This window comes from Pelodiscus sinensis, chromosome 2 (assembly GCF_049634645.1).
Source record: "Pelodiscus sinensis isolate JC-2024 chromosome 2, ASM4963464v1, whole genome shotgun sequence".
NCBI lineage: Eukaryota > Metazoa > Chordata > Testudines > Trionychidae > Pelodiscus > Pelodiscus sinensis.
Genome location: NC_134712.1, coordinates 164561396 through 164588862, shown reverse-complemented (window position 1 = coordinate 164588862; position 27467 = coordinate 164561396). Strand labels below are relative to the sequence as shown.

The following is a 27467-nucleotide window of genomic DNA, read 5'->3' as shown; positions in this document are numbered from 1 at the left end:
TAGTATGCAAGATCTTGGAAAAATTTTTGAATGAGCAAGTAGTTAGAGACATTCTAATGGCAATTGGGACAAATTACAACATGGTTTTACAAAAGGTAGATCGTGCCAAACCAACCTGATCTCCTTTTTTGAGAAAGTAACAGATTTTTTAGATAAAGGAAATGCAGTGGATCTAATCTACCTCAACTTTAGTAAGGCATTTGATACAGTACCACATAGGGAATTATTGGTTAAATTGGAAAAGATAGGGATTAATATGAAAGTTGAGAGGTGGATAAGCAACTGGTTAAAGGGGAGACTACAGCGGGTCATACTGAAAGGTGAATGAGGTCTTGGGATGTATTAAGTGAGGTATTTCCAGTAGGGATAAGGAGGTGTTAGTGCCATTATACAAGGCATTGGTGAGACCCCGTTTGGAATACTGTGTGCAGTTCTGGTCTCCCATGTTTAAGAAGGATGAATTCAAACTGGAACAGGTGCAAAGAAGGGCCAGTAGGATGATTCGAGGAATGGAAAACCTATCTTATGAAAGGAGACTCAAGGAGCTTGGCTTGTTTACCTTAACCAAAAGAAGGCTCAGGGGAGACATGATTGCACTCTTTAAATATATTAGAGGGATAAATACCAGGAAGGGAGAGGAATTATTTAAGCTTAATACCAATGTGGACACAAGAACAAATGGATATAAGCTGGCTAGTAGGAAGTTTAGACTTGAGATTAGATGAAGGTTTCTAACCATTAGAGGAGTGAGGTTCTGGAACGGCCTTCCAAGGGAAGGAGTGGGGGCAAAAGATCTATCTGGCTTCAAGATTAAATTAGATGGGTTTATAAAGGGGATGGTTTGATGAGATAACATGATCTTGGTAACTAATTGACCATTCATTATCAGTGGTAAATAGGTCAATGGAGGGATGATAGGAGTTATTATAGAGAACTTTCTGGGTGTCTGGCTGATGAGTCTTGCCCACATGCTCAGGGTTTAGCTGATCGCCATATTTGGGGTCGGGAAGGAATTTTCCTCCAGGGTAGACTGGCAGAGGCCCTGGAGGTTTTTCGCCTTCCTCTGTAGCATGGGATACAGATCACAGCTGGAGGATTCTCTGCATCTTGGGGTCTTCAAACTATTTGAAGGCTTCAATATCTGAGGTAAAGGTGAGAGGATTATTCTAGGAGGGGGTGGGTGAGATACTGTGGCCTGCATTGTGCAGGGGGTCAGACTAGATGATCACAATGGTCCCTTCTGACCTTAAAGTCTATGAGTCGATCTTAAGCACTGATCCCATCCATACTTATGGATTTGCACACCCTTAACTTTACTACTATAAGGCTCCGTCTACACTGACATGATTTTGCACAAAACTGGCCGATTGCTGCCTGTCTACACTGGCGGGGAGTTCTTGCGCAAGAACACTGACTTTCTAATGTGTGAAATCAGTGCTTCTTGCGCAAGAACTATGATGTTCCCGCTCAGGAATAAGCCCTCTTGTGCAACTGCTCTTGCGCAAGAGGCCATTGTAGACAGGCAACATGAATTTCTTGCACAAGAAAGCCCGATGGTTAAAATGGCCAGCGGAGCTTTCTTGCACAAGAGAGCATCTACACTGGCACGGATGCTCTTGCGCAAAAGCACATGCCAGTGTAGATGCTCTCTTGCGCAAATACTCTAACGCAAGAACTCTTGCATTAAAGAGCATTTGTGCAAAATCATGCCAGTGTAGACGTAGCCTTTGTGCTTAAAGTCAATAAAACTTTACAGTAGTCAACTTAAGCTAGTGCGAAAATGTCTGTAGGAATGTGGCCTTATCTCCACCATTTGGCCATCCATATTTTAAGTTCAAATTTATCTTCATCTGTTTCACCATTGTGATTGAGGCAATTTTTACAGTTTGTGTAACAGATCAGAATTTAGACTGTGGTCTTCTAGTTACTCTAGATGAACATTGTGAAATAATGAGTCAGAGGTTGCTATAAGATTTATTTTTCTGAAGAAAGATGACTACTAATCCAGATATTTCCAAGCATCCTCCCTTGCCACTACTTATTGCATAATACATTTGTGTGACAAAGATCTACAATGCAATTGCCACCTAGATGTTTCCTAATTGAAACAAATATTTTATACCCTTCTTACAGAGCCACTTTCCTTATATAGCTGACTTCCAAATTCTTGTTATACATTTCAGTTGTAACTTCTGTTTCTGGTGTGGTGTTTTATTTAGTTTAATGCTGCCTGTGCTTGACATCTTGTTGACATCTCTAGGACATGAGGACAAGTTTTCTTCATTGAGAGGCCTCCCCTGGCTGTAATCTAAACTGCAGTGCCTCATGGATATCAGGTGGCACACAAATCCTAAGCATTTCCATAGTGATGACAGCTTTTCACAATACTACTCTGTTGTTGCAGACAGAGAATATCACAGAATAAAGAGGTTGCTTCCAGAGAGTTAACACACCGTAGGCTTGCAGGGACTTGCAGCACTCACAGGACTTGGAGAAAAGGAAAAATCGTGTGGGAGGAGAAAAGAAAGCAAGCCAGAAGAACAAGAAAAGTGATAAACCAATGAGATAGAAAACAATTAAAAGTGCAGGAGGGCTAGAATAAACTAGAGATAATCTGGCCTCTTAGCAACTGTTCCTCGGCTCTGTCACAGACAATGGATCAGAGCTGGAGGCACTTGAATGTATCTATGCATAGTTAGTTATACAATCCCCTTTAGCACATTATTATACTGGTGCAAGTGGTACTCAATATAAGCATAGCTTATTTTGGTATAGAAATGGCACCTACCTACTGCCAGAACTACATTTCCACTGGGGGGGGGGGGGGATACTGTTCTAACTATTTCTTTTATTTGAAAATAAAAAACACCCTAACCAACATATTTCCATCACTACAGAAATGGTTTAGACCAGAACTCCTTCATACAAAAGGAGTTTTGCCTGCGTTAAGTGGCTTAGAAAACACTGCTCCAGAAGAACAAATTTGGAGCTCAGCTGTCAGAAGAGATAAGGGAAGCCCAAACTACTCTCTGCTAAGAAAAGATAAGGATAAGTAGTAAAGAAGGCCAGCTTATCATGCTCCTTTGAATATTAAAATGGCCCCTGGTGCCTCCTGAATGTTTTTTTAAAATACAGTCCTTCGGAAAACTAAAATTGCAATCCTATTTCTAAGCCCCCTAGAGGAACTCAAAGTACATTACTCCTGCTGCTGTTACCTACTCCAGATTTGCTGTCCAACGGGGTTAACAAAAAATGAATGATTGGTGTTTGAGGCTTTTATAGCCAGCTGACATTTAGCCTGGCTCCTCAGTGCAAAGTGGGTAGGTTACTACCCCAGTGAAAGCAGCACCTGGGCAATAGCCTACAGCTCCGAGCAGGAGGGGTGGGCAGCACCAATAGACATAAGTGAGAAGAGGCTTGTAAGTGTAGATTGTTTAGGAGCAACACCTGAGTTAACTCAGCAGCGATGATGTGAAAGGCTGGTTGGCGAGGGGTGACTGAAGGGGGCGGCGGCGCATAAGGGACAGCTGATGGTGGATGTGAAGCGGTCTCAGTAAAATAGCGGGTAGTGGGCAGTAGTCACGTCTTCCATCTAGTTCTACTAAGAGGCTGTGTCCCATCTATGCCATGCCTCCTCTAGGAACAGGCGGAACTTGCCTGCCTGAGCCAGGCACAGCTGGGCTGAACTGGGTTTGCAGTTTCCTAGGCTGTGACACCCCAGCGATAGCACTGCTGGGTTAGCTCCGGTGCCCACGTGGACTGGCAGCACTGGCTCTGGTGGGCATGCACAGATTCAGTCGCTTGTACCAGCCTCAGTACAGCCCTGAAGAAAGGGGCTTGCACAAGCCATGGCAGCGTGTGCCCGCCTAGGCCAGGCATTGCAGGGCTCCGCTGAGTTTGCCCAGCTGCCTGTAGGAGGAGGGTAAGGTTGGATTTGTTCCAGCAATGGCGAGACTGTGCCAGCCTAGGCTGGGCAGCGCTTGCTCCTGTTCCTATTTCCTTCATGTCGCAGTGATACAATTCTGCGAGTCCCTTTTCCAGACCGACTCCTCCCTCCCTCGCCCCAACAGGGCACCCTTTCAGCCCGCCCCTGGTAAGGGGGCGGCGCCTCGCTGGCAGCCGGAGTTGTGTAAGGGGAGATGAGAGCAGCACATTGATACGCTGGAGCTGGAGAGTTGGTTGTGTAAGCTGGATCTGCAGGGAACTACGGAGGGGTAAGCGCGATCTCTTCCACCCCTCAATTAACTAAAGGGGGTGGCAGCAGTAATTAAGCCTCACTAACGTCATTAGGGTGATGGGGATTGTTGCTGGTTGATTACGCTGTCCCTCCACCCTTCCCAACATTGTCTGCCACCCCATAGCGTCCCATGCTTGCATTTTTGGATGGGATGATAGGAAGCTATTCGAGTAACTCATGGTGCTTGTTTAATTCCGGTCACCAAATCAGCACTTTGCAATTCAAAGGACTAAGAACAAAGCTCTGAACGTTGTAATCCTCTTGCTAAAATAAAACCAGAACCCACAGGTCCATACCCTCTAAAATAAAAAGGGTAGGGAATGAGCTTGGTTGAGAACTGAGAGCCAGTGCCCTCTACAAGTTGAAAGGAATCTATATTACCTTTCCTTGTTTGTTAGTGTAAGAGAGTGCACCGTGCAGGAGGAATGGAGTGTGGTTTGTGGGGCTAGAGTAGGATGTGGTGAGTCAAGATGCCTGGGTTCTATTCCTTTCGGTAACATCTGACCTTGGCCCCAGCGTTGTTGAGTGCCCAGACATCTCTTGAAGTCAAAGGCAGCTGCAGGTGCTTAGCTCTATAAAAATCAGACTAACCTTAGTGCATCTCTGCTTACCCATATGTAAAATGGGGCTAATAATGCCACCCTGTCTAAATCTTCTGAGGCTTCAATCTTGTTTGTGAAGCACTGGGAGATGGTCAGCTGTGTGAAATGCTGACCTTTTATTACAGTCTCAAACTTAAGTGGAATGTAGAAAAAGTATTTACAGGCATTTTAATGTTGCTTTGTGCTTTGGTTGACCCTGTCACTGGAATCTCCAAGAATGCCAAAAACACTAATAAATAAAGGTTTGAAATGCGCTTGTGAAGGCACCTCTAATTTACAAAGGGAGGAAGGTAAGGCTCAGAGACATTAAAGAACATGCTTGACCTCACATGGGTGTGACAGAATCAGTAACAGAATATGGGTCTAATTCTTAGGTCTTGTGACTAAAATATAGAACTCTCACATTTTTAAAAAATACATTAAATTGCTAAACTCAGAGACTTAATAAAATCAGATTTAAATAACCCAGTTTTATTAGCCATTTTTCTTCTCTTTTCTATTTAAATTGAGAGGTGGCATACCATTCTCAAGGTGCATCTGCATTCACCATCACCAACATCCATCCTGGGTTAGGGATGTTGCGTTGAATCAACTACTCAATGTGTTTTCTGTCAATAAGCGAGGGAAACTTCAGAGCCAGCTCCCAGCCCTGAAGCTAACCCTGCTGCAGGTCTGCCTTTTTAAATATATTCCGAGCCGCCTCTTAATGCATTTTAAAGGCTAAAGTCCCCTGCACTGTGCTTCTGCTTTTTAAGTGTATTAGGAGCCTACCTGCTCTTAATACATTTAAAAGGTAGAGACGCAGCATCCAGTCCCCTTCCCCCTCCCTCCTGTTCCTCTGCTTCTCTTGCCCCCTGTGGAGAAGGTGCTGGGGAGAATTGGCTTTTAAGCCAGCTTCCCCAGCAGCTCCTGCTCTTCCCCCATTGCTGCCTCCGATAGACAGCAAGGGTGGGGAAGCGACTAGTCAAGTCACTACTCAAATATCTGATAAGCTTATGCTTATCGGATAGTCAACTAGTCACTTACACTGTAACTTGGGATAAGGATGTAAGACAGCGATGAGCAACCAAGAATACTGGGTGGGCCACAGGAGGGGCCCTCCTTCATCTCAGTTGGTCGCAGCAGCCCATGCCTACTGGGATTCTACCTGCACCCTGTGAACTGCCTGGCTGCCCATCTTCCCCCATGTGCCTCTTGCTCACTGGAGCCCTGAAGTGCCTACTCCTCCCCTTCCTTCCCAGCACTTTCGAACTTCCACAAGTCATCTGATTGGCACTCTGGCCCTGCTCTTCTTCCCTCCCAGAGCTTGAACAGTTGATTTGTGGCATTCCAGCTTTGAGAGGGAATGGAGGGAGCATGAATCAGCAGATCTGTGGTCTTCTGAAAGTGCTGGGAAACAGTAGGAAGTGGAGGAGTACTCAATATAAGCATAGTTTATATGCAGGTGGAACCCTAGAGGGCTGAAGGTTGCTCACTGCTTCTCCAGCCCCCACCAGTTAACTGTAACTAGTAAGTATCAACCATTGCCCACACAACACTGTTGACACTGGTTCCTTTTATCTGCAAAACTTTTGTCTTTCATGGATGCAGTGTCATTTTAACACCTCTGAACCATGGAAGTTTTGTCCTTCAGTTGCCAGTGTAGGCATAGCCTAAAAAGTAGCTACTTCATTTTCTCTTCTTACCTTTTCTGCTTATTTTCTTCCTATTTTGAAAATAGGAAAATACCTCTGTGTATTCCACTGTAGTTTAAGAACACAGGGCAATTAAGAGCCTATTGTTCAGCAATTAAGAATCCAGCATTAAATTTCCAGAAATGTTGTAAGGCATTAAGGCTGCAAATTTACCATTTTAAAAATAAATTGGTTTGTAAAAAAAAATATGAAGCTGACCAGTCTGGCCTCACTTTTTGAGCAGAGTTAAATTTTAAAAAATAGTAAAATAGAACGAAAAATAAATTAGTTTTTTTTTTTAAATTGTATGAATACAGGGAAGGGAATTTAATTTTTGAATATATGTTTTAACCAAATAGTTTAGCCAACCTAATGCATGTTTAATATGCCTATTACCATAGGAACTACACATTAAGATCCAAATTGAGAGTTGCATTTGTCTGTAAAGAACTCTGTCCTCTACCTCTTCTTGGCTCAGTGAGTGTTCTGCCTTAGCTGTTGTTTTCAATTTTAAACCATCCTTTCCCCCCCCCATAGGGATTTTATTTTTGTTGCTGCTGCTGTCTTTTCCCCCATGCATGAAAATCTCTAGGAGAGAATATAGGATTGTTAAAGAAGGAAGGAATCTCCCAATCCCCAAAAATGGAAAACCTAGAGTTACAACTGGGCTAAAGGTGCAGAATATAAGGTGCTTTATGGACAAACACAGGCCTCAGGCCTCCAGCCAGATCCCATTAAAGGCACAGAGGCTCCACACAGACATATGGTGCATGGATCACATTACAGGATCAAAGTACAGCCATTATTCTGGTGTTTAAATTACCTTCCACTGACTGCTCTAGCATAGACTTACTATGTGGGTGCGCTGGGACTGTAGCACCTATGGGAAATGATGGGTGTTTATCACCCACTAGCAGCCCCGCTACCAACTCCTCTCCTGTCCCCACAGCATCTCCTTCTTGCAGGTGCCCCTCCCCACCCCGTGATCAATTCCCACCATGATCTGCTGTTCCATGGTGTGCAGGAGCCGCTGGGGGGAGAAGAGGGTAGAGGTGGGGTGAGGGTGGAGGTGGAGTGGGGATGGGGCCTTCAGAAGAGGGGTGGAGTGCTGGGATCTTTTGTGCCAAAAACATGCCGCCTGTCTACACTGGCGGGGAGTTCTTGTGCAAGAACACTTACGTTCTAATGTGTGAAATCAGTGCTTCTTGCGCAAGAACTATGGTGCTCCCGCTCAGGAATAAGCCCTCTTGCTCAACTGTTCTTGTGCAAGAGGCCAGTGTAGACAGGTAACATGAATTACTTGTGCAAGAAAGCCTGATGGCTAAAATGGCCATCTGAGCTTTCTTGCGCAAGAGAACGTCTACACTGGCATGGATGCTCTTGTGCAAAAGCACATCTCTTGCACAAAGGCACATGCCAGTGTAGACGCTCTCTTGCGCAAATACTTTTAACGCAAAAACTCTTGCGTTAAAGAGTATTTGTGCAAGATCACGCCAATGTAGAAATAGCCCTAGAGTGCCAGAAGTGTGTAAGGCAGTTCACAGGCAAGTATAAAGATAAATTGTTGTTCAAGATCATCTCATAATCTAGACCAGTGTTTCTCAACCTTTTTTGCTCATGGCCCCCTCCTGAGCCTCATTCATCATACACCTGGCAGTTAAGTTTGGGTGGCCCCCTTAGAAACTTACTGTGGCCCCCTAATGTTCTGTTTCTTTCCATGTGGCCCCCTAGAAGTAAGGCGAGGCCCTCTGGGGAGCCGTATGGTCCACATTAAGAACCACTGATCTAGACAATGGTGATATATACTAGGGATGTTCAAGATCAGGTATTTGGGTAAATGGGTAACTGCAAGAAATTTTAGCAGTTACATGTTTACATGTGGGTGGGGGACAGGCAGGAGCTGTGAACACTGGCTCCTGCCTCCCCCGCTGCCTCTGATAAAGAGGCAGCAGCAAAGGGGGCAAGTGGCTCCGCAGAGCCAATATGCACAGGAAGCCAGTTTGAAAGCCACTTTCCATGTTTACCAGCTTCCACCTGACTTCCCCCTCCCCCCACCACGGCTTCTGTATCCGAGGCAGCAAGGAGGGAGTACAGGTGTTCAGTAGGATTAATTGATAAGCCCAATTTATCGTGTAATCTACTACACATTGACATCCCTAATGTATATACCAAGCACGGTCCATGAAAACCAAGAGAACTAGAATTCAGGCATCTAAAGAATGCAGAATGTGGAATAATCATAGTTTTCTATTTGAGTGGAGAATAAGATGGTTGTGTGTACTTAATGCTGTTGTTAAACTGTTATAATTGCTCCCTGGCTCTTTTGAACACAAGCATGTGATGAACATACATATGATCCTAACACCTAACATGGGTGGTGTGTCATTACTATTTGGATGAGAATATTTTGCTTTTTCACCCCAGCAAAGCATAGAAAGGGATGATCAGGGATAGTGGAGATCAAGGCTACAGAATAATGTGTATTAGGGTTGTGAAAGACTATACAACTATCCTTAAGCAATGCTAGGTGACTAGTCCCTCCCCTCTCTCCTTGCTGCCTCTATTAGAAAGAGTCAGCAAGGGATGGCGGAGGAGGGAGGGGGAAAGAAAAGGGGGTACTCCAAAGTACTTCAAAGTAGCAATACCACATGGAGCCTGGGGCCAGACCCCGGGCTCCACACAGCGCTGCTGCTTTGAAGCGCTGGATGCAGCGTGGGACCAGCTGGGATGTCCCTAGGCTGAACATGGCGTTTCAAAGCGCCAGCGCCGCTTGGAGGCCGGGATCAGCTGGGGATTCCCCCACTAACCCTGGGCTCTGTGCAGAACTGCCACTTTGAAATGCTGCATGCAGCCTGATGCTGGGCTCCTCACCGTATTTCAAAGCAGCAGCGCCACATGGAGCCTGAGTCAGTGGGAGAGTCCCCAGCTGACCCTGGGCTCCATGCAGCACTGCCACTTTGAAACGCCGTAGAGAGCCCTAGGCTGTTGCTACACTTGAAAGACAAAGATGCCCTATCAACTAATCAAGTAATCAATGCAAATTGCATCGACTATTCAGTTAGTCAATTAATTGAAATTAACAGTCCTAATTCAGAGAACACCAAATTCTGTCTCTTACTCCGTTGAGTAGTCCCATTGTTCTCAGGGAACCTATTTATGTGAGTAAGTCAATAAAGATTTGGTAGCACTTGGTGTAGGGTGTTTTATTCAAGAGCTCAGTCTGATTATCAAATTGCTGTAGTTTGTTTGTTTTTTAAGCTCCAATATGAGTGTAAGATCCATCTCATAGTTTTCTGAACATCCCAGTGATACCATATTACTTATATTCTTGGAAAATATATCAGGAGTTTGAATGACATAAATAGGGTTATGCAACTCAGCTGCTGTGGAAATTTTAACATGATGAAGGCCACTGGTTGCAAGTGTATGCATTTATTTAAGCTGTGTTTTTCATATTATTTAAAATCCATACTTTCACAAGTGGCTACAGATTTTGTGTAGCTCATTTCTTAGGTTGCCCAAATCAAGACCTGACTTTCAAAAGTGTTTAGCACCGGAACTCCGACTGAAGACCTCATAAACAGAGCACATCAAAAATCAGGTCTAAGCAGTCTCATCCAGATGTTGAGAGAGCCACTAGCTCTGGCCACTGTTGAAAATTTTGGCCATAAGGCATTATTCATTTGTCATTGTAGCATTCTTAAATAGCAGAAACTAATCAATCATGTTTGGAAGCATTTCTTGCATGTATTACCCTCCATGTGAAAGAAACACTGCCGTCACTTTGCTTAGCCAAACATTTTGAAAGGGAAGAAGTATTCCCATCTATGGAATTGTGGCCTTGCTAATGAGCCTATAACCTTAGTAACTAAGTGCCAATAAATAAACATTGAATATTCAGTGTTATGCAATTTGAAAACAGTGCTATTTTGATTCACGTTCCTGAGCCACTTCTGCTGACAACCAGTTTGCTTTAAAATAATAGTAGAGATAATACCAAAGGGAGAGCCTAGTAGAAAAAAACCAGCAAAACATCTGTCTGCTTTCATATTAGTTTTTATAATGATCCCTTCAATAACATTGGGACTGGATTGTGTCTGGTGTTCCGTCAGTTTGCAAGGGGAGAAAAGGAATTGCATCCCTTCCTCTTCATTTATGTCTCTGCTTAGGGACTGGTGACAATACGGTTCTTGCATTGCCCTGGGGCACAAGATTTTGTGACACTGCACGAAAAACAGCACTGTCCCCTCCAAAAGAGGCAGAGAGGGAAACTGCCATAGTTTTGCTTCCTTTGCCCTGAGGACCTAGGGGGAATATGTGCTGTACCTCTCCTAAGAAAGCCCCAGCAGTTATCTTCCCTTTATACTCCACAGAGCATACCTGAGTGGAGACAATGGCTGTCAGAATTGTTACTGGGACGTGGCACCTTACCTTTTTCCCCCCCAGTATGGCCCTTTAACACTGAAGCAAAATATTTCCTTTTTAAATTTGAATGGCGTGATCCTACAGTCTCTGATATAAGGCTGTTACTTTTCATTAAAATGGCTGCCACCAACAGGAGGGAAGGGGTGGGGAGTGAGAGTACAGCTGACAAGAGATGTATGACTTATCCCAGAGATGGACAATAATTGTTGCAGGGGGGTGGCACTTAGTGAATTTTGGCACATGGTCATGGGCCAGCTCTACCCCAAGAAGAGGCGGGGCCTGTGGCAGAAGGGGCAGGTCTGGGGATTAGTCTCCCCTCAGAGTTGTGTGGGCCGGAGGTTTTGAATTAAAAACACAGCAGACGGCTCACGGCTCTGCCACTGCTGTGTTGCCTGTCAGCCGCCTGGTATTGCTGGGGCTATTTTAAAGGTTCGTGGCTCCAGCCCCTGCAGGGGTATTGCCATGACTGTGAGCCATTTCAAAAGATTCTGCTGCCTAGCCACTGTCTGGAAATTCAATGGCCTGGGCAGCAGGATATAAACAGAAAGCAGCCAGATGCAGTCCATGGGCCGGATCAAAATGTTAGGTTGGCCAGATTTGGTCTCCAGGCAGGGCTGGACTAAGGGATGGGCTAGCCTGGCAGCTGCCCAGGGCGCCAGCCTACAGAGGGCTCCCAGCGGGCTGCAGCGGCCGCTTGGGGCGGGAGCTGTGTTAACCACTGCAGCACCAGCCAGCAGCGCCCTGCAGCTGCAGGGCCCTGCACTTCCAGGTGTAGCCCACCACAGGCTGCGCGCCAGCGGCAGTGGCCGGGCCGACTGGGCAGCGCATGCGCTGTGTGTCCGCCCATGCATCCCGGGAGCGGGCCCACGCATGCACTGTGCGCCTGAAGGCGGGGCCGCACGTCCCGGGGGTGGGCCCACGCATGTGCCATGCGCCTGGGGGCAGCGGCACGAGCGTGGGGCCCGGGGCACCAAAATGGCTCGGGCTGGCCCTGCCTCCGGGCATCATCTTGCCCAGCCCTTCCTTATCCTCTGTGTTTTACTGTGGTGTGTGTGCGGGGGGGAGGAGGAGAGAGTGTGTTGCAGGGGAATGTTAAATGCTGTTGGGCCTTTTGACAGTTGGACTGAACTAAACAGGTGTAAACTCTTAAATACTGACAGCTCGTCATGGGGAAACCTGATCATAAAGTCTGGTGGAATTTTAGCCTGTATTGTAAGACATCTTCAAGAAGGAGACGGTCTCTCATACAGACAAGGAGTGAGGGAGACAGTGAAACAAAAGCTGAAGCAGAGGCAGCTATTTCTTGCATGCTGATACAGAACAAGGTGTGAAGGATATGGGAAATGCCTCTGAATGAGTCAGTCAGTTTCAGTAACAGAGCTGCTAACCTTTAACAGACTGCAGAGATTCTAGTTTGTCTGAGGTAACAGAAGCTTCATTGGCCAAAGCAACATTGTCTTTAAATAGACTCTCACTTCTAAAATGCTTTCTCACAAAGCGTCTCAAAGGACTTGAGGAAGGTTTGATTGAAATAAGAGCACTTGGGCATCTTTTTCCTGTTGCTTTTTATCTTGTGTAGCCATTTATGACCATGCAAAATGGTGGGTGAGATGACATCTTGTCCTATCCTATCTTGGTTCAATACAAGAAGCAATAGGCTTACACTGCAGCAAGAGAGGTTTAGGTTGGACATTAGGGAAAACTTCCTAACTGTTGGGGTGGTTACACACTGGAGTAAGTTATCTAGGTAGGTTGTAGAATTTCCATCTCTGGAGATATTTAAGAGCAGGTTGGATAGACATCTATCAGGGATGGTCTGGATGATACTGGGTCCTGCCATGAGGGCAGGGTACTGGACTTGATGACCTCTCAAGGTCCCTTCCAGTTCTAGTGTTCTATGATTCTAAAATGAAGTAAGCGTTGTTGTTCCCAATTTAGGGATGGGAAAACTGAGACAGAGAGATTATGTGAGTTGGCAAAAGTCATCCAGGCAGAGCCAGGATTAGAACTGGGGTCTCAAGTTCCATTCCATTCTATCATTAACTAGGCAACGCTGGCTGCTGCTGCTGGATTATCCAGTCCTCATTCTTGCTCTGTTCCCTCTCCTACAAAATACATAGTTACGGTTTAGGCTTGGAAATAAGTATTTGGAACAGATGAACTGTTGAGGATCAAAATTGCAGCTCCTTCCATGCCACCTCCCATCTGAGAGGAGAACTGGCATATAATGGGCAACATGCAGCATCCATAAAGGAGTGCAGCATTGGGTATGCTGTGTTTGGGAGCAATATATATATCTACATCACCTCGGCACATGTTTGTGCCAGAGAGACAACTGATCCCTTACGTAGCACCTTAACTTTGCCTGGTGTTTGTACAGGGATTAGAAAAAGGCCAGACATGTCCTCTGTCCTAAAGAGTTTAGAATCTGAAAGAGACGAACTGAATAGGCACATGAGCAAGGAAAATCTATGGGGGAATGAAACACACACATGCTTCTAAAGGTGTTCCCTGCAGGTTTAGAATTGAGGTTCATTGAGAGGTAGTTTGCTGCCCACGCTGTCCCATTCTTGGGATAGAGGACTTAATTCTGCTGGACTGACAACTTGGCATGTTTCACTAGCATTAAAATAACTCCTCTGCCTCCTCCACTTCCAGAAGTAGGGCTGATAAATTAGAGATCTAGCTATCTCTAAATGAATTAGGAGGAAAGTAGTTATTTAATAGTTCTTAAAGCATGTTAAAGAAAACTCTGTGAATGGAAAGCTGGCTCATTCGGGTAATCAAATGATACCTAGAATATAGGCATAGACTTTGCAAGTGGAAATCCACGCTGGGAGGGGGGAAAAGGATATAACCAAAACATGAAGCCCAGTTACTTGTGACTATGTACAGGAAGAGAGAATGAGAGTGGTTAGGGAAAAAGTGGTGAATGGGAGCCTTTTTGGGGGAGAAGAAATGCTTGGAATTCTGCTTCTCTGCTGTCTCAATCATGTTTTCTAATTTTAAGCAAAATAAGTATGGAGCCCTTTTAGAGATCATGACCTATATTAACCAATTACATAATTTGAATCACTGTATTTCTGCTATATCTATTATCTACAGAAGCTTGACCGTGTGTGGGAGGACTGAGGCTACCTCTTACGATATCTTTTACAGAGTCCTGACTCAACAGAATGACCTAGAAGTACCCACTTGCTGTACTTACATCACAATATTACAGGGTCTCATTTGTGTTTCATGTTGCTAGCTGGTCTGTTCAATACAAATAATTATGTACTTATGAAACCTTTTGTAGAGGCCAGAATCAGCGCTGACCTCATGCTTTGCTGTAAGATGCATGACTTAAACAACACAATCCAATTTGTTTACAGGGTTTGCTTCCAAGTCAGTATCTCAAATGCTCTATAGAGAGAGACTGTCAGAAGGTAATGAGAAGAGAGATTTTAGGTTGAGATTTAAAAATGGTGTTTCAGGGGGCAAGACTAAATAAACCACTGGGCACTGATTACCCTTGAATATTCGTAAATGTCTAGCTATTAGCTAAGTAGTCGCAGGATTGCTGCACACTCAGCCCAGTACAACACCTTTCTTTTTACTGAACTTACAGTCCTTGTTTGTCCAGCTACAGGAATGTTGTAGTTAAAAATAGAAAAGATCTTTAAAAAGATAAGGAAGTATACATCACTTTGCAAAGGCAGAACTATTAGGCTACATTTCCTAAGCGAGCTACTTTTTAATAGCACCAGCAAAATACATGCACTCAATATTGTGTATCGTACATGCAACTAGGTAGCGTTGAAAATGAAGGCCTCTTTGGACATTATAGTTGACTTGTGTTGCATATAGAAAATGTCCATTTTCATATACAAACTAGGGATATGACTAGTCAACTAGTCATTCTCCCTCTCCCCCTGCTGCCTCTATCAGATAGGGGCAGTAAAGGGGGCGGAAGAAGGGGTACTTCAAAGCAGCAGTGCTGCACAGCTGAGCCCAGCCAGGATCAGCTCTGCGGCACTGCTGTGTATAGAGCCCGGGGTCAGCTGGGGACTCCCCAGCTGATCCTGGGTTCCTCTGAAATGTCCCCCGGAGCCTGGGATCCCAGCTCTGCATGGCATTTCAAATCGGCAACGCAGCATGGAGCCTGGGGGGACTGTGAGTCCCCTGCTAACCCTGGACTCCATGGTGTGCTGATGCTTTGAAATACAAGAGTCCCCAGCTGGCTCCCCAGTGCAGCCTGGAGTCAGGGAGACTTCCTGCTAGCCCCAGGCTGCACATGGAGTTCTACATTCCTCCTTTGAAATCTATAAGGGCAACTGCTGGGGCTCTTGTAGATTTCAAAGGAGGAATGCAGACGTACCTATCCACTAGTCAAGTAGCTAATGGAAATTCCATTGACTGCTCAACTAGTTAACTTTTTCTTAACATCCTTAATACAAACAGGAATCTTGTGTTCACAATGGGTGTGCCCACAAATTTTATGGCTGCTGTATATGCAAAAACACAGTTCATGAGATACCAGACCTTGAGCAGAAGTATACTAGACAGTACAGAACTTTCTATCTCACAGTTCAAAAGAGATCTTTCATTTTAAGGAAGAAAAACAAGTAACATGGACATGTATCTTAAGGAAGTCCCCAACTTACAAATGGGTTATGTTTTAAAAGTTCATTTGCAAGTTAGTTGTCTGGAATTCAGAACACATTTTCCCATAGTAATAATGTTACAAATGGTGGTTAGATTCCCAGGTTAGCCCACAAAATCTATTTAATCCATTTGTGACGTAGTGGGGGTGCTGCCTGTCTTGTAACCCTGGTTTAACATCCTGGCTGTGTTGTTTGATTCCAGATGATTCACTCCACAGGTGTATTGGCTCAGACACCTCGTCCCAGCCTAAGCAAATGATAAGGCTGCTCCCAGAGAGAGACAAAGGAAGATATGCAGGGATGGCTACCTGGCGGAGAGGGGGGATCAGGTAGGGCCTAGTGGTCCCCAACGCGGTGCCCGCCGGGCCATTTCTGTGCGCCTGCTGATTGATCTGGGCCAGCCCCCCGGGCGCATAGCGTATGGGCAGCCCCACCCCTGGGCACACAGCATAGGAGCGGCGCCGGCCCTGGCCCCGGGCATGCAGCACATGGGCTATTCCGGCCCTGGGAGCATGGTGTATGGGCGGCCCTGCCCCTGGGCGCGTGGCACAGGAGTGGCGCCGGCACAGGAGTGGCGCCAGCCCCGGGCACGTGGTGTTTGGGCAGCCCCACTCCCGGGCGTGGGCACAGGAGTGGCATCGGCCCCGGGAGTGTGGCACATAGGTGGCACCAGCACTGGGCACACGGTGTATGGGTGGCCCCGCCCCAGGGCGTGTGCACGGCTCCGCCCCCAGGTGTCCAGCAGCCCCAAAAGGTTGGGGACCACAGGCCTAGGAGCTGGATCAGTCTTGGCTGGGGGAAGCATGTGGAGAGCAGACTAAGTCCAGGACAGGAGGTTTCAGGGGCCTGTGAGCCCCTTTCCCCTGAGAGAAATAAGGCTGGTTGCCCTGTCTTCTGTGGTAACATAAACCCTAAGCTATGCCTTGTCTATGAGAGCCAATAAACATTCTACTCTACTGGTTGGCTGAGAGTCACATTTTGCTGCGGACGGGGGTGCAGGGTTGGGGGCCCCCGACGCACCGTCACACCATAATGTAGCTGAAATTCTGTATGTTTGTAATAAAAAATAGTAGAAAACAATACTAGTCTACTATATATTTGAGTTTGCCTGTCTGTTCAAGAACGCCTCCTAAATGGTAAGAATTAAGAACACCACATTCAGTATACCACTTCCTTTTATTATAACTTTAAAGCTAGTTAAGGGTTTGGTTGTGCCAGGAAAATGGGATGTGCTTGAAATTGAATTGCTTTTCACCTACCATACAGAAAGGAGACAGAATTACCAAGCACGTGAAAGGGGTTGGCTGAGGGCACTTCCACCTTCTGGAACTGCACCAGCCTCGAGCCTCCCACCTCGAGTTTGCTGCATTCCTCATTCTGGCTGGGGAGCACAGGGGGCAGACAAACCCAGACCTGCCCCAGCTGGGGGACATGCACCCTTCCCCCAGCTGGGGGACATGCACCCTTCCCCCAGCTGGGGGACATGCTGGAGCTGCAGCAGCTATAGACAGGCCCTTGTTATCTGGCCCCAAGCTGCCACGGTGAGAGAAATGAGATAGTCCTCTCTCCCCAGGGCAGGCTGCATCATGAACCCCTCATCCCCAGAGCAATAATTTAAACGAAGAAAAACAAAAAATTAATTAGGGACTAGAACAGTGCCAGGTAAACCTTCTAATAATTAAATAAAATAGAAAAACAGTAACATTTACTAAGAATTACTTTTTAAATTTAGCCTTGAATACTGCTGCTTGAGGAGAGGCAGGTGTAATAGATGAAAATTCTGAAGGGGACTTCTGGGCATCTCTGACTGCACCCCCTTATGGGCTCTACACCAGCTCCTTTTCCTGACCCCACACACTCCCCTGCAGACTTGGCAGCAAGTCTGGCAGCCCCCCATCCTCATCCCCTGCCTCTCCTTGTGAGCATAGCCATGGCTCCGGCAGCCCCTGCTCACCAGGAGGCAGCAAATGGCGCAAGTGTGGGCTGGAGGAAGACAGCTGTGCAGCTGACCCGAGAGAAGTGGCACTTTGAAGGGGAAATTGCTGCTTCTCTCTAGTCTCGCAGCTGCCCTCTGCTCCTCTGGAGTCCTGCATTTGCACTGCCACCTGCACCTCTTGATCCCCTCAGGCTGCAGGTGAGATTTTGTTTGTGTGGATGTTTGTAAGTCAGGGAGTGCCTATGTAGAATAACTTTACCTCCTGTGCCTCAAGGTGTAGGAGATGTTAATATTCTGATAGCTGGTTTTTTTAAACAATATTTAAGTGTATCTTTTATGTATTGCAACATGTACTCTAAATTTTTTTACTCATGTTCTTAATTTTGATAGCTGTGGGAATTTAGAATGTCGAATTTCTGTTTTACTCTCTATAGAAGCAAACTTGATGGAAAGAACTGTTTCTCTTTTGCATTTTTGTACTGTATTAGCAAGGGCTGAGAAGCCTGGCAGTCTGCAGAGAAGTATATAGCTGTATAATGAATCATTTTTCTTTCATCCTTTACGCCTTCAAAAATAGTTTAAATCTAGCCCCTAAGTATATGTACTCAAAATTGTGTGCTCACATTCTAGGATGTTCAAAAATTCTGATTTGTCCATGCAAATAAGGAAACTAGATCATGGGTTCCCAAACTTTTTGACACAGGGACCAGTAAATCCATTCACGAGCTTTTGGAGGACCGGTAACATATTTGCATATTCATTAAGCAAATGATGAATATTCAAATAAGTTGTTTCTGGTCCTCCCAAAGCCCCCAGTGCCAGCTTTAGCAAAGCTTTTGATACGGTCACCCACAATATTCTTGCCAGCAAGTTAAGGGAATATGGATTGGATAAATGGACTGTAAGATGGATAGAAAGCTGGCTAGACCAGGGTTTCCCAAACTTTTTACTTTAGTTGGAAACTGTTTTTTTGGCTTTTTTTTTTAGTACTGTTTTTTTGCAGCCCAAAAATATAAACACATATTAAAACAATGAAAAATGAATAAATTTTCAGTGTTTCACCAGGCTACATCCTCTGCCCAGCCCAGGCCAGGGCTTCGGGGAGGAGGGGTAGGGTTGCCAGGTGTCTGGTTTTGTACCGGGTAGTCCGGTATTTGAGGGTTCTGTCCGGGAAACAAATTGAGAAAATACTGGACACATAAAATGTCCAGTATTTTCTAATTTGGTAAGTTTTATTATAATTAGGTGTATCAGTCCGTAGCTGTGAACTGCTTGGCTGGTAGATGTGCGTGAGTGTGTCTACCAGCCAGGTAGTTCGCAACTACTTGAGGGAGGGCATGGGGGGGGGGGCAAAATGGAATCCCTGGGGCCAGACTCACTCGTGTGCCTGGGTCTGCATGTGCCCAGGTCAGTCCTGCTTTTCCCCCGGCCAATTTGCTCTCCCCCTCCCCCCCATCACCACTTCTCCTCCTGATCTCCCCCATCTAGCCCTGCTTCTGGTGGCTGGTCCCCCCCCCCACTCTCCACCAATCTCCCCCGACTAACCCTGCTCCCCCCACCCCCTCCCCTGCTTCTCCTCCCAATCTCCCCTGGCCAGCCCCGCTTCCGGCATCTGGTTCCCGTGTCCCCCGGCCAGCCCTGCTTCCACCAGCCGACCTCCCCCCATCTCCTCCTTCCAGCCAGCTGATTCTCCCCCGCTTCTCCTCCTGGTCTCCCCTGGCCAGCCCCGCTGCCCCCATCCAGCCCTGCTTCCGGAGGCTGGTTCTCCCGTCGATCTCCCCTGGCCAGCCCACCCTGTCCCGATCCCCGCCCCGCCCCACTTCCGCCTCCCGGCCAGCCTCCCCCCCATCTCTGCCATACAGCCCCTCTGCCCCCAACCCTGCTTCCTGGTGGCCAGTCCCCACCTCCCCCCTCCACACACACACCTCCTCCCAGCCCTCCCCGCTTGCCTTCCGGCAGCCACGCTGTGGCCCGGTATTTTTTTCCCACGGCCCAGTACCGGGCCGTGGCCCATAGTTTGGGAAACACTGAACTAGATAATCTGGCTACTTGATTTGCATACAAAACTGCTCCTTGCTTGGCAATGTCTAAATGTTTTCAGGAGCTCAAACCTTGCACAGGCAATTCAGAGATTGCTTTTGAAAACTCGTCCCATTTATATATAAAACTTGTTCCACCTAAAAATATAATGTGGAGTGATGTACAGAAGGGAATGTATTTTTCAAATATCTTTTTGTTGATGTACAAATATTTAATTCACTTCATTATTTATATACAGGCAGTCCCCGAGTTACGCAGATCCGACTTATGTCGGATCCGCAGTTACGAACGGGGCTCTCCCTGGTCTCCAGCAGACCAGGGAGAGGAAGCAAAGCGGCAGAACATGCGGGCAGCGGACAGCCCAGACGCGTCTGGGCTGTCCGCTGCCCACGTGCTCCGCGGCTTTGCTCTGCTTTGCTCCCCGTCCCCCTGGTCTGCAGTTACTTACGTCGGATCCGCAGTTACGAACGGGGCCCTCCCTCTCCTTGGTATCCAGCAGACCAGGGAGAGGAAGCAAAGCGGCGGAACACGCGGGCAGCGGACAGCCCAGACGCGTCTGCAGACCAGGGGGACAGGGAGCAAAGCAGAGCAAAGCCGCGGAGCCTGAGGTTCTTAAGTTGAATCTGTATGTAAGTCAGAACTGGCGTCCAGATTCAGCCGCTGTTGAAACTGATCGGTTTCAGCAGCGGCTGAATCTGGACGCCAGTTCCGACTTACATACAGATTCAACTTAAGAACAAACCTACAGTCCCTATCTTGTACGCAACGGGGACTGCCTGTAGCTTCTAATGGCTCCCTCTTGTGGCTGATGAAACATGTTAAAATGTCTTCAGTTTCTCCAGGTTGCCTCATATATAAATGTGAGGTACCAAAATGAATAAACTGATGTGTAGCACTGTATTGCAATCTAACTAAACTGCTACCAAAAGGTAAGATCTGGTAGCTGATCTATATACTTAAAACTTTAGGTAGGCCAATAATATGAAAACTATATGGGATTCTAAAATTGGGAAGGATTTGAATAACCCCTGTGGTCTATAGGTTTTGTTCTCCCTTCCCTTCTCTTTGGCAGTTGTCCATGTTAATTGTCTATGCATGTTAATGAAGATAAAGATTGACCATCACTCCTGGGGAAGTCATGGACTAAGATATCTCGTCTGTAATACAAGACATGCACAGGCTTTATTCTGGGCATATGCATTTCCTTAATGAAAACACTGACATGTCAAACTTCGCCTGACCCATTTCACAAATAACCTAAACTCTGAGCCATAACATAAAACAAATGTACTCCTCTACGAATTATTTATACTGGAATGTTGAGAATATTTTCACAGAAAAAATCATTTTTTAATGAGAAAAAAATAAAATTTCTGGTATCTGCAATTTATTCAAGTATCTTGTCTCTGATCCAAATTGGCATATGTTCTGTTGATTTCAATAGAGCTACCATGATTTACACTAGCAGAGGATCTGGCCCTTTGTTAGTGTGTTTTTTAAGGCAGGGGTCTTCAAACTCAATTTACCTTAGGGCCAGTTCAGTGCCAGTCCTCAAATCCTCCTAGAGGGCCAATAACATCACTGTAGTCACTGGTGTTTGGGGCGAAAAAAAGTTTCTTGTACTTTTTTTTTTTTTAATTTTGAATTTCTTAGAAATAAAAAAACCCTGTCATATAACTTTATACAATTCCTCACCTGCCAGGGAGTTTTTAGTGTTTGCCAGACTGCCACTTCAGACTCTTTTTGATTAATGAGTTTTGAATGCTTAGGGTTGGCAATATAGTATGTGCAAATTGACAGCGTCTCCCTCTGGGTCCAGAAACCCAGATGGAGACCAGGACCCTACAAAATACATGAAACTGAGTCCGCACCCTGATACCACCATGTCCTCCTGTTGGGATGCTTCCCACTAACATCCATGTCCTCACACTGAGATCTCCTGCTCTAGCCCAGGGTAACTGAAAGAGACAGCTACCAGTTCCACCCTGCTGGCCGCAAAAGTGCATCAGATTGGGCAGCATGGTTTGCATTGTGGGCGCTGGGGGCCTAGGTGCTGCTAAGAGCTTTGTGAGGTTACTAGGTCCTGCCCTGTCATTTAGCTTTGAAAATAAGGATGTGAACTGGGAGCCTGTGAAAGGATTAGAACACAAGGGTAATGTGCCCAAAATGGCCCATCCTATTAGAGCCGTTTCCCCCAAAGAGTGCTCCGCAGAACCCTGGGGTTCCATGAAGTGAAAGTAAGGGTTCCATGAGACCCCAATCACCCTGCCCCACCCCCCACCCCCACCTGAAAGCTGGTCTTTGGGGCATTATTTTCAAGGGGCTGCTGGCCGCCATGGTTTTAGGAGCAGGCTTTTTGGTCGACCACTTTTCCCCGGTGTGTTTTTTTTTTTAAGGGTTCCATGGCCAATTAAAATTGGGAAACACTGTATTAGAGAGGTCTGAGAGTCATTGTAGATCTCGAGGTTATCCATTGCTACCATCTTCAGCATTAGCCAGTAAATTTCATTTGCCTACACTGCAAATGACAAATAGGGTTGCTAGATGGTTTCAGGAAAAAATACTGAACAACAAGGGGAAAAAAACATGCCAGGAAAAAATTTGTTGAGCCCAAAAAAAAAACCAAAAAAAACCCCTGAGAGTTGTTCAGCAACAACTATGGCCCCTTTAAAAACCGTGTGGTGAGGCTTTTTGGCCCTAACAGGCTGCTGGCAGCCGCCTGCTATCTTGCTTCCCTGGGCCAGACAGCTCCCCTGCAGAACCTGGTAAGCACTAGGGTTGCCAAGCTGCCTCTGTATTGAGCCAGACAGACTGGGATTTTTGCCTCCTGTCTTGGGAAAAAATCAGAAAGTACCAGACATTTTAGGTGTCCAGTATTTTCTGAATTTTTTTACCAGACAGGAGGCGAAAATACCGTACTGTCCGGTTCAATATTGGACACAATCACCTCTAATGACAAACTCTGGAACAGTGGAGAGCAGGCAGAAAGAGAGGGCCTGCTGCTAGAAGGGAGGAGGGAGCAGCTAGATAATGGTGGAATGGTGTCACCTCAGTCGGTATTGAGAGTCTAGACTGTCTCAGGAGAGAATTGAAGGTATACATTGTGGTGAGGGATGTGGGGTTCAAGAGATGTATATTTTTGACTGGTTTTTCCCCCTTAAGAGCTGCCTCATTAATATTGGAGACAGCTGTTTATAATTATTCATGCTTATTACAAGCATTTATTTGGCACCTAGTACCACAGTATTACAGTGCTTAATATGAAAGACTCAGAATCCTGATAATACAGACTGTGCTGCCTGCAATTTTGCCAGTTAGCTAGACGACTTGGATTTAATCCATTTGGAAGGCCTGGGCAAAGAGGGGTGTCTCTAAACTTTAAACTGTTCCTATGTATGTTGTGTAATTGGTCGTTAATAACCAGGGAGGAGTAATTTACTCTGTTTAAAAGGCCATTGTTACTGATTACAGTCGGCTGAAAAACCCATGCAAGAGCAGGAGTGTGGGCTTCGGAGTGTCAGAGCACTTCTACCACAACCCATGTGCCTTCTTTTAAGCTGTCATAGAATGTAAGTTTCATGGCCTATGAACAGAGTAGGGATGTGAACGTGTACCCAAGTACACAGTTAACCGCTCAGCCTGGGCTATAGCAGGGGCAACAGTGCGGGGATGGGAGGTAAAAGCAGGAGCTAACTTTTAAGGAGCCAGCAAAGCCACCTGCTCCCCCTGTGCTATGCTGTTGCCTCCCATGGGGGAGGAGGAGGGGAAGAGGACTGGTGTTCATGGGGAGCTGGCTTAAAATTACAGCGATAAAACATTTATACAAATAAATGTATTTAAACATTCCTAGAACAGAGTAGATAAAAACTCTTGCTTGAAGATTGTCCTGTAATACTATAGATCTGAGTGTTCAGAATAACACAAAAGGAGCATGTGACAGGTTGGGTGCCCCTGGATGCTAGCTAAGATACCACTAAGCCTATTCTGCCAGCCTGGACCCTCCTTAAACCCTATCTTGCTGACCCAGGCACTAAAGCCCCCTCCAGCAAAGCTCTGTACTACTCCCTCAACTGCAGAAGTACAGATACTGAGATCAGCTTTGGGAGAACTCAGCTTAAGGAACTTACTACAGCACCCAGATGTTCACCCTGTCCTTTGGGGTACAAATTCAAAGTTATATGAAACTTTCCCTCTTCAGTGTGAAGGAAGGTATATACAGCCTCTCTCATGCAAATGGAATAATCATTTTCAGTAAATCAAAACCTTTCCAATGATATCTTTCATAAACCATTTTGCATAAAGCATATGTCAGTTATGTCATATTCATATAATAAGCATATTTTAATAAAGCATAAGGAATGCCATGTTACAGATCCAAAACAGAATAAGAAACAGCTAAGTGCATATGCATGGGTACACACACCTTAGGAAACATACATGGGAATTTCAACAAATAAAAATGAAAAACTTTTTCTGTGGTCTGGAGAGAAGTGCTGCTTGACTTTTATTTTGTGTGTTTAACGTTTTAAACATATATTATGAGGGTGTGGTACTTGGAAATTAACTTCCTGATTATCTCTTGCTTCCAGAAGTGCATTAGACCTATTGCTAGAGCACATCAGAGGTGGAGCAACTCTTCGCATTGCTTATTATTGTGCCAACAATTTTTGTAACCTCCATCTTTCTGCTTTTTATGTAAATTACATCTTCGGTTTAGTTAAGATTGCTGTGAGTTCTGTGCCCCTTATTCAGCAAAGTATTGAGCATGTTGTTAACTTTAAGCACATGAATAGTTCCCTTTGGGGCTACTCAACTGCTTTAATTGAGAGATTCATTCTTTAAATACCTTGCTGAATTGAGACCTGTAAACAGGTCTGCTCTTTTTTTAAAAAACAAACAACTCCCCCCCAAAAAAACTCTACAAAATGCTTTCCTAAATAGTAATAAAAATGACTATTAGACAGTTTTATTTCTGCCTTTATCTGCTCCAATTAGATTAGAAAGCAACATTTTTACTCCCACTTTTGCATAATATTCCAATGTTTCACTGGATTCCTACTATTTGCTAGAGAGAGAACTGCATGTGATCCCTTTCTATGGGGAAATGGCAAGGCTGTATTGGAAACTTTGCAGAGTAGAATTAGCTTGACTGCCAAGTTCCTAAGAGAAACACAGAGGGTTCAGGAATAAATTGAAGTGAGTCATTCTCTTACAGGCACCAGCTGGAAAAGGGTACATTCTGACACTTAAAAGTTGTGGGCTTGATTCTTATCAGTGAAACAAAGTCCAAATAGCAAAAGTGCCTTAAGTTAGGTATAAAAATGACCTTCATACTCACTTGAAGATCTCTTTATGCTGCCAGAGCAGTGTAATAGACCTATAAGGTGAATGAGAAACAGATCCTCTGTCTTCAAATGGAAAGATGGAAACCAAAACAGGTACATCAGCACTAAATCTTGAAAGATTACTGATTTTTTTTTATCAGGTAGGCCCACATATGAAAGCCATAGAAAGGGAAATTTGGGACAGTGGAAAAATAGGAAGTATTTTATAGAAAAATATCTGGGAATGTGAGAGACCTACTGACAAGAGCACAAAAAGCTAGTGAGCCAGTCAGATTTAAAAGCTCAACAATCTTAAGATGGGTAACCTTATGTAGGATGCATGCTACTCTGTGATCCTGAAGTAGTATGGAGAACGATGCATTAATCCTTTGAAGTAGCATATTAAGTAAGATGAGGATGGAAGAACTGTAGGGGGAAGTTGCATCCTTGTTACATTTATCAAATGTATGTTAATTGCAAAATCTTGATTTATGATGATGAAACACTCATTCCTACACATTAGGGACAAGAAAGTAAAAGCAACATTTGAAAAACGCAGGAAGGAGGTGGAAGACATTTAAATGCCAGTTTGTTGATGAAAATTGTAAGTATGTCCAGGAAATATGCACCTGCCACATTCCTTTCTAATGATTCAAAGAAGAGGCTTTATGGCTTGAGAAATGAACTTCAGGTGAAGAATTAAGAACGTCTGCATTTTAATCCTATCTTTGCACTAGCTTTATCTAGATCTTGGGGAAGTCACTTAAAATGGAGATGTAAGAATTAGTAGTTGCACTACATTTTGAAGATGTAAAGTGCAACAAGACTGCTAAGTATTACTATTATATCCAAGCAGACCAGACCACCCGTACCAATACACAAAGTACATAGATGGAGGGCACCATGTAATTTGGGTTACCAAAGTGCCCCAAATTTCATGATGTCCTAGGCAGCTGTGTGCTGCATATGCAGAGTTGCAGGCTCCAGCAGCCAGCTCCATCACCAGTCCTCTTCTCCTCTTCCCCCCCCCCCAAGATGTGCCCAACTGGGCCATCCTAGTGGGGTTAGATGGCCTGGGACAGCTGCCTGCCCCATCCACATTCCACCCCTTTCCCTAAACTCTTTCCCTGAGGAATGCAGACTGGAGGATTGGGGGTGGGGGGCTGCAGCCAGCAGCAAAGATTGGGCCTACCCCAGCACTCGCCACCCGCTCACTCCACTCCACTAGCTCCTGCCGCATCAGTCTGCTTCCTGCTGCTGGTGAGTGTGGGAGGCAGTCCCACCCCTTCCCCCAAACTCCCTCCACCAAGTGATGTGGCTGGGAGCCGGGGAAGTGGAGCAGGTTAGGGCCAGGTCACTCTGCTTTCTACCACTGACGATGAACGTGGGGCTGGGCCTGACCACTCCTGCCCCCACAGCTTCTGCCCCCACGGCCCTGAGAGCAGTCCCCCTCACTGAGGGGCTACCACCCCCTCCTCTCACAGGGGGCTGCCTAGGGCACCAGAGCTTCTAGGAACAGCCCTGTAAGCAGAATGCATATGTTGCGTTACTAAATTAGAAAATGCCTTTGCTGCTGCTGAATATTACTGGTAGATCCAGCTAGAACAGTATCTTTCAACCCTTCCAAACTACTGTACCTCTTAAAGGAATCTGATTTGTCTTGTGTACCCTCAAGGTTCCCCTCACAAAGTCAGACATAAAAATACAAAAATGTCACAGCAAACTATTACTGAAAAATTGCTTGTTTTCTTATTGAGCATATGATTATAAAATGAATCTATTGGAATATAAATGTACTTACATTTCTGTTTATAGTATATAGAGCAGCATAAACAAGTCATTGTCTGAAATTTTAGTTAGTATTGACTTCACTAGTGTTTTTTCTGTAGTCTGTTGTAAAACTAGGCTAATATTTAGATGAGTTGAGGTATTCCCTGGAAGATCTCTGTGTACTCCCACGGGTATTTGAACCTATGGTTGAGAACAACTGATCTTGAATATGCCTATTATTCTGCCGAATTTTCTATATATGTTCTAGTGCTATGCATGTATTTGCTGCTAAATAAACCAAGAATTTCCCATAGGAATGTCAGCAGACATCATGTGCACAATAAGGGCCAAGAAAGCAGCAGTGTAAGAAGAATTGATGGATAACGGTAGCTCTGTAAGGAATAATACAGTCCCCAGCAATTTATCTCAATGAGAGAATTGGATTGTTGTCAATGAAGAGCTAACTGAAGATACTGCTATGAGAGAATAAAAAGATTTGTTTTCCTCCTCTTGCTTCCATCATCCCAATTACAGGAATCAGTTTTAACTCACTGAAATCTTGCAAGAGACATCACACTCTGTTTCAGCTGGGGAGTCCCCCACTGACCCCAGGCTCCATGGCTTTGAAATGCACAAGAGCCCCCCACCTCCCACTCCACTGGGGACTCTTGTGCATTTCAAAGCTGACAACTGCGTGCAGCCCAGAATCAGCGGGACTTCCCGCTGGCCTTGGGCTGCATGCGGAGTTCTGAATTCCTTCTTTGAAATGTACAAGAGCCCCAGCGGGGGCTCTTGTGCATTTCAAAGCCATGGA

The 27467-nt window shown here is 45.5% G+C and overlaps 1 protein-coding gene across 3 annotated transcripts in view; it reads left to right on the top strand.

The window, feature by feature from the left end:
- Positions 1-27467, top strand: part of BLVRA (biliverdin reductase A) — a 59368-nt gene that overhangs the window by 10709 nt on the left and 21192 nt on the right. Inside the window, exons 1-2 of one of the 3 annotated variants that reach the window (XM_006124108.3) lie at positions 4131-4214; positions 25407-25487. The exons of 1 other annotated variant lie outside the window; for it this stretch is intronic. In XM_006124108.3, the coding sequence (XP_006124170.1) occupies positions 25479-25487 (9 nt within the window). In that variant the 5' untranslated portion in view covers positions 4131-4214; positions 25407-25478. Of the gene's footprint in view, positions 1-4079; positions 4215-25406; positions 25488-27467 lie in introns of those variants that run through there. One more of the 3 variants, XM_006124109.3, reaches the window with a different exon arrangement.